Source organism: Rousettus aegyptiacus, unplaced genomic scaffold, assembly GCF_014176215.1.
Source record: "Rousettus aegyptiacus isolate mRouAeg1 unplaced genomic scaffold, mRouAeg1.p scaffold_m13_p_16, whole genome shotgun sequence".
In the NCBI taxonomy this organism is placed as follows: Eukaryota; Metazoa; Chordata; class Mammalia; order Chiroptera; family Pteropodidae; genus Rousettus; species Rousettus aegyptiacus.
In genome coordinates this window covers 20,333,270-20,340,806 of record NW_023416291.1, presented here as the reverse complement: position 1 = coordinate 20,340,806, position 7,537 = coordinate 20,333,270, and the positions used below count along the sequence as shown (strand labels likewise).

The 7,537-nt window shown below is 38.5% G+C and overlaps 1 protein-coding gene across 2 annotated transcripts in view; it reads left to right on the top strand.

Moving 5' to 3' along the window:
* Positions 1 to 1,573: 1,573 nt before the first annotated feature.
* Positions 1,574 to 7,537, top strand: part of CCDC25 (coiled-coil domain containing 25) — a 33,643-nt gene continuing 27,679 nt past the window's right edge. The window contains exons 1-2 of one of the 2 annotated variants that reach the window (XM_016144630.2): positions 1,574 to 1,694; positions 5,936 to 5,983. In XM_016144630.2, coding sequence (XP_016000116.1) covers positions 1,667 to 1,694; positions 5,936 to 5,983 — 76 coding nt within the window. In that variant the 5' untranslated portion in view covers positions 1,574 to 1,666. Of the gene's footprint in view, positions 1,695 to 5,935; positions 6,024 to 7,537 lie in introns of those variants that run through there. The other variant, XM_016144631.2, reaches the window with a different exon arrangement.

Sequence of the window (7,537 nt, the reverse complement as noted above, 5' to 3'; positions counted from 1 at the left end):
CTCCCGCCCTTGGGACGCAAAAAGCTCTCTTCTTGGAGAAACCATGCCTTCCACAATCCCTTGCGGTTGGGCGGTGCTCTGTTCCCCAGGTTTTGTTTAAATGCATTCTGGGAATTGTAGTTTTCCGTACATTCTGGGGTCAATTGGTGTAAGCTATTTTTGTATAGTAGCCTCTCCGAGATTGTCGAGGCAGTTCACATTTGAAGCTTTAGCGTTAGTTAAACGTTTTTTTTTTTTATTAGTAATACGTTGAATTTTTAGCTCATATTTTATTTTTCAAGTTAAACTTAAAAAATCATGGCACATATCTGCTATGTGCCAGACATTCTTACATGCTTTACATGTTTTATTTACTACGCACCACAATCTATGAGATGTGTAAGCATTCCTATTTTATAGAAACTAAAACTGAGAGCCTGAAAACAATTACTATTTATAATACATGGCTAGGTTCTTGCTTTGGGGAGCTAGAGGTTCCTAAAGCACTCTGGTTGTTAGCCATTGTTATCTTTGTGTTACCAATGTCTGGTTCCATCTCTGGCACACGTTTTGTCCTAAATAAAGTGATGTACTTAACTTCATAGTATGAAATCTGTTAGAATGAAGAGAGAAATAGGTTAAAGCTAAGTGCTGTGTGAGCTTTATAGGAGTAAGATTATTACCACTTTACAGCAGGAGGATCTCTGAGGATCACAGATTTAGAATTTGCCCAATCACATAGGTCTTACATTTATAGGCAGAACAGCCTCAGTCCAACTCCAAGAGGCATATTGTCCCTGGGGAATATCACTAACAACTTACTTGAGTTGTTGACTACGTTCTAAACCTGGGGTCCCCAACCCCTGGGCTTAGACCGGCACCAGTCTAGGAAGTGGTACCAGAGCTGGGCTGCACAGCAGGGGAGTGGCGGACCAGCAAATGTAGCTTCATCTGTATTTACAGCTGCTCCCAGCTTTAGCATCACTGCATCAGCTCCACCTCAGATCATCAGGCATTATTCTCATAGGAGCCCGGTCCCTAGTACCAAAAAGGTTGGGGACTACTGATTTAAACCCTTTTTGCTTATTTATTTAAAAGTAGCAAAATAATCTGTAAATGTGCTGCTCTATTATTTTTCAGATGCAGTATGTGAAGCACAGAATGTGCTTAAATGTATGCCTTACAAGCGGGGGAGCTAGAATGGGAAGAGTGGAGGAATTTGGGATCACTCGAATATTTTAAACTACAACGTGTTAAGTACCGCGATTGGCACAGTGAACACTTAACTGAAAAAGGAAAATGGTTTCTGCATTCAGTGCACCCATATGGGGCTTAACCAATAGTTAAGCCTCAAGACTTGAATGCCCACTGGGTGGAGGTTCTGAACATAAAGTCAGCCAACGGGCATTTTCCTTTTAAGAAGATGGACTTTCCCTGCTGTGTTTTCTAACCAGCTGTCTTGGGACCACCCATCACCCTTGCCCTGAGGGAGGTACTGTTGCCGGCCATCACGCTCCAAGCCAATATTAAAAATGGCGCCGACGGGCCGGCGTTATGACGCAACCCGACGTCCGCCGGAAATGCGTGAGGAGTTCCGGGGACCCGGCAGCCACCGCGGTTCTGGTATCCCAAGCTTGGCGAGTTGAGTTCTGCTGCTGCGCGCTGGAGTCGCTGCGCCGCCGCGATCATGGTGTTCTATTTCACCAGCAGTAGCGGTGAGTGGGTGCCACGACCTCCGGGGTTCTTGCTTGACGATGTGTCTTTGAAGCCGGGTCCCCCAGGCCACCTTGGAGCCTAGACCTCATCTTAAAGCGCCTCCTCGGCGGTGGATGCCTCTTCCCGCGCCGTCTTGGTACCTCCGCCGTGTTCGTCCTTGTGGTCTCCGAGTGCCCTCTTGTCAGGGCTTGGGGGGCGTTGAGGGACCGTCTCCCCTGTGGCCTTTGCTTCGGGCGTTGTTTTCTTCACTCAATGAGAATGACCTTCCGTCGTTACTGGCATTGGGCAGAGTTTGTGGGCTGCTTCACACTCCCATTTCAAGACCTCCTACCGACCCATTGCCTTTATTCTGGCTCTGCCCTGGTAATTACCTACTTTAGAGAAAGAGAAGAGATACTTGCCAAAAACTCCGCCTTACAGGAAGTGCACCTCACCCTTCTAGGAAAGGGTTGTAGGGTCGAAGATGCAACAAAAAGCAATTAAAAGACCCTAGAAAGACGATACAGCTACTCACTGGGCAGGATTGATGTCCCAGATCTTGAAAAGTGACGTAATGTTTCTCGTTTGTTGACAGGCAAGGAAAGGGTGTTTTTAGTTACCAGGAAATGCTGTGTCTAGACATCGTTTCTTGCTTATATTATTCTTTTGCTAGACTCAACCCTCAGTTAACTGCTACACTCTTACGGACACCTCTGGCTTTTCAAATGCCTTTCCTGAGCTAGCTCCCATCCAGAGATTGCTTATGTGTACCTCTTCCGGGACCTTCTTAATAGAGCGTATATAGCTTTGGCATTGCACTTATCATATGGTATTAAACGCAAGCCCCTTGAGGGCAGAAACAGGATCTTATCTTGTTTCCCTAGCGTAGTGCCTGGTTCATAATAGTTACCCATTAAACGTTTGTTGAATAAATGAACAGTATTTTTTGATTTACTTGTAGCATACTCTGTTCTATTGCTACTCTCTCTCTCTGCTTGCTTGTTAAAGGTGAAATTTAAGTGAAACTAGCTGTATGTTGTGGCTTTAATAGGGTGGTAGTCTCTCTTTAAAGATGAGAACACTGAGGCCCAGAGAAGGTGTTACTCACAGACCCCCACTACTACTCCATCACACTGTCACATCTCATCCTTTTTTCTCAGTAGTTTAGACTTTTAAAGTGTGCCAAATACTATTTCTCTGCCTCTGTAGATTTTGGTTTGTCTTACCCATGATATTAAAATTACTAGAAACAAAATTCAAACTAGCTCGGAAAATCATTATAAGCCCCTAATAGCATTTTCAATCCTCCTTTTATAAGATACCTCAAACATCTTTTTGTAGCTTCTCCACTCATGAAAGTCCTGATATATGTACATACATACATAGATATACGTACAAGCCCAAAATAGATTAAAAAGTACAAGCAGGATATATAGGTATTAAATGTATTTTCTGCTAGCTGCTTTATTCTCCTTAAAACTTAGATCTGAATTTTTTGAGCACTAGTTGTGCATACACAGATGCCCTTAATAGAGTGCTTCAGCAGATTTATGGGTTATATTTTTCTCATTGGCTTCCATTATAATGTCAGAACTACTTCCTCTTGGAAAAATATGTAGCCCCTAAGTCTAATAAAACTGCACTTGTGCAGCAAATCTTTTAAAATAGCAAAGTTCCTGGAAAAATGATAACTTTTCAGTAAAATAGTAGTAAAACTACATATTCCAATACAAAAACAACAACAACAACAACAACTTGAAACATACAGTTTTCAGGAAATGACTTCATATAGCCACGCTTTTCAACCAACTGATGGTTACTACATAAAAACTTTTTTAAAATATGGGGAGAAAATCTCAATAGAAAGTTTTTGTCTTTCCTTTTGTTTTAAGATTAGTATCGCTGACTAAAATCCATGTAATTTTATTGTCATGCTTTCTCATAATGGAATAATGAAACATTAGACTTCTTATATTTCCAGTGTTAAATTCGAGACCATCTGATTTATGGATTCTCAAAATACTTGGCTCATTAAGTCCACTTATACTTTTAGTACCTTTTAATAGCATCCACCTTAAGATAGATGTTCTGTAAATTGTGAAGTTATCACAGGGCCTCTAAAAGTTGGATTGTTAGCTACACCTGAGTCGCGTGTCTTTAAGATGACTAGTTTCCATACTAATCAACCATATTATTTGGGTGAGAATAACAAAAGTATTGGACTTTTCCTTTATCCCTTTAACATGGGCAGGAGCTTAATTCAGACCTCTTGCTCAACAGTCGTGCCCTTTTTATTTTTAATTTTCTATTTTGACATTTAGAAAAGTTACAGGAATAGTAAAAGAATTCCTTTTTAGCCTTCGCTCAAGATTCCCCAGATTCTAACGTTATACCACATTTGCCTGATCTCTTTTCCCCTTTTCTCCTTCATCTTTCTTTCTCTCTTTGTGCATACTTGTGTGCATCTGCACACGCAGTTTTTCCCAAACTGCTCGTTAGTAAGTTGCAATTTACCCCAAACCCTTAAGTATTTTTTTCCTAAAATAAGGGATATTCATATTTAAAAATATTCTTCATCGTTAAACTTAGGGAATTAACATTGCAAGAATACTATTGTCTAATCAATTTTTACTCAGTTTTCATCAGTGTCCTAATGTATTTATAACAAGGGAAAATTACAAATTATTGTTGCAGTCAGTTGTCATTCATTCTTTAGCCTCTTCTAATCTGGAGCTGTTGCTCAGTCTTTGTCTGTTATGACACTGTTAGTTGAATTATTTTGCAGAATGCCCTCAGTTTAGGTTTGTTGAAGTTATGTTCTTAATCACTGCATTTTATAGGTCAGCTGTCTAAATAGTCATCTGTCTTTCTCTTGGGTGTAATTTAGATAGCTTGGCCTATCCAAAATAAAGAGACAGCTTTATTTTATTTTAATCATTTAAAAATTTTCTTTTGTTCTGATTATAAAAACTGTATTTTGTAAGCAAGCTAACTGAGGTACCTAGTCTTAACATACGTTTATCCTTCCTTACATTAAGGAAAATGGGTGCATTTAAAAAAAATATGTAAACATCTATATGCATACACAATTAAATATTTATTTTTTACAAATTGAATCTTACTGAATATAGATACACAAAAATACCGTCTGCTATTTAATTTCTTCACCTACTCTTCCTTTTTTAATGAGTACATGGTATTTCGTTTATGGATGTTCTATAGAGTATTTAAGCAGTCTTACTTAAGTAGTGTTTAGGTTGTAAAAAACATCATTGTTTGATGGAGTGTTTAGTTAGTAGGATATACTCCTAGTGGTGACATTATAGGATCAAAAGGGTATACACATAACAATATTTCCAGGTCATGCGAAGAATCTGAAGCACTTTTTAGTTTTATTCCTGCACTTCTCAGTACAAAATATACAGGCAATGCTGAATTTAAGAATTTATGAGTGAAAAAGAGCTACTCAGCCTTCAGAGCTCTACTCACATGTGGTGGTTCTGTACTCTAGAGCCACAGCTAACAGACTGCCCAGCCCAACCTTGTACTTATCTGTCAAGTTTTATAGACTGAGGCCCCAGTGACAATTAGTTCATGAGTTTAGATCCAGATGGGGTTAAGTAATTAGAGATTTGTATTTGGTTAGTCTGAAGTGGATCTGGGGTAAAATTAGGTGATTCTAATATGTAATCAGTGTTCAGAGTCACTGGTTTAGAAGAACTTTGAGAGCCATGTGCCCTTGAATGGGACAGGGAACCCAATTATAATTTGCAGCACACCTGGAATGTAACTAGTATTGGCTTAATGAAATTACGAATAATAAAACTTGGCTAAGTATAGGAACCTATTTTTAAGTAGTCGAGGTGAAGGTTGGTTTTTTCTTTTTTAAAAAATTCGTTTGATGAAGGCAGAAGTACAGGACTGAACTGGAATTGCATTGAACTGTATCCCTGAGAAAGTAGGAAAGTAGCCATTTTTAATAAGGGTCAGTAAACTTTTTTCGTTTGGGCCAGAGAGGAACTATTTTAGACTTTGTGAGCCAGATACAGTCTCTGTAGCTTATTCTTTTTGCTTTTTTCAGCCTGTTAAAAATGAAAAAATCATTTTTAGCTCCAGGACTGTCCAAAAACAGGGCTGGATTTGACCTATGGGCCATGTTTTGCCAAACCCTAAGCTAAGCATTTGTCACTCGTTTTCCCTGTTAAACGGTTTTGTTGGTGACGAAGTTATCTAACCAATTTTTATTTTTGTTTTGTCTTAGTTAACTCATCTACTTACACTATTTACATGGGAAAGGATAAATACGAAAGTAAGTTTTCAAAAGCACTTGATTTTGAAATTTCCAGCAGGTAAGTGTTAATTGCCTGTTCCCTCCTTGGTTTATAGGCTATGAGTTTTCAACTACTACCAACTAACCGACTACAAAGAACTCCAGAGAATTAACCTTCCTAGAATTTAGTTTTATCAAAATAATATTTGAGCTAATTTGACCTGTTGTTCATTAGAAACTTACTTTACAAAGAGTTTTGTGGTATCATTTGATTTAGGGTGATAAGAATCAGGGGTTAACCTATGCTAGTTTAAATAAAAAATAATCTTACTTGGACTTGAAAAGATCATTTTCTGTACATTTTTACTACATTTAAGATTAGTGGAAACATATCTGTTGGTTTTTCTGAGGCTGTAGATGGCTCTTTTTAAGACATGAAATGTTAACAGTTTTTATCTAATGTTGTTGACCACTCTTTTCAGAATGAAATATATTATACTACACACATTCCTATAACTAAAACAAAAATCTACAAAAAAAACCCATATCATTTACTATGCCCTCTATTTTCATTTGTTTTATTTCATCTTTTAAATGCTAGTCTCAACCTGCTAAGTTAATTTTTTGCCTTGAACTTTAGTTCAAACTAAAGTTTAAAAGAAGCACATTGCTTCTTTTTCGACCGCACTAGTGAAGAGGCAGATGAAAGTGAAGTTTAACTTCCTTGATCAAGAGAGCAGTGAGTTGACAGCACTGTCCCTCAGGGTGTGGAACTGCACCCTGAGCGAGAAAAGAACTGCAACAAAGGCGCTTGGAGAAAATGGCAGAATTACCCTAATTCAGCTTGGAAAACATAGCTGCTCTTCTCATAGGGATAGTGTATTGTTTTGGAAAAGTTAGCTCTTAAACCAGGCCAATCTGGGTTAAATTCCCAGTTCTTTAGCAAAGTAGCTATTGTTACTTAACCTTGTATTTCTTAGCCGTAAGAAGAGGATCATGGATGGTATCTGCCTTGCAGGGTTGCGAAGGTTAATGAAAGAGCCTGGGTAAGTGCCTGGGCCATAGTGGGCAGTCAGTAAGTTGTAGTTACCATCACTGGAGCTTCTTTAGCTCTCTAAAGCCCCTTCCTCCTTCCCCTGTGAACACTCCAGGGCTAGATGACTCTGCCTCAGGAACCTGAGAGCTGGCTATTCACTGCAGTCACCTTTCTTTAACCTTCAGTTATTACTTGTTTTTTTGGTCCACCCCCCGCCGCTCCAACCCATCAGTGTCGATTCTAGGTGCAGTTTGAAACTGACAACAGTTTAAACTTGATCCTTTGAAAGGCAGATGTAATATTCTTCGGTGTGAGACATTCGATATTAATGAAATAAATAAGGCCAAATTAAAAGACGTCACAGTGCCAGTTATATATTAGTGTATACATACTTATATATAAAATATAACATATAGAATATATATAATAAGGTGATATATAATAGTTATAAAAACAGTTATAAATTATATATAAATAATTTATTATCTTGCTGTAAGACTGGTTGCTGTAAACAAAATCAGTATAAGCAAGACTATCATATCCTAGCCAAGAGGGAA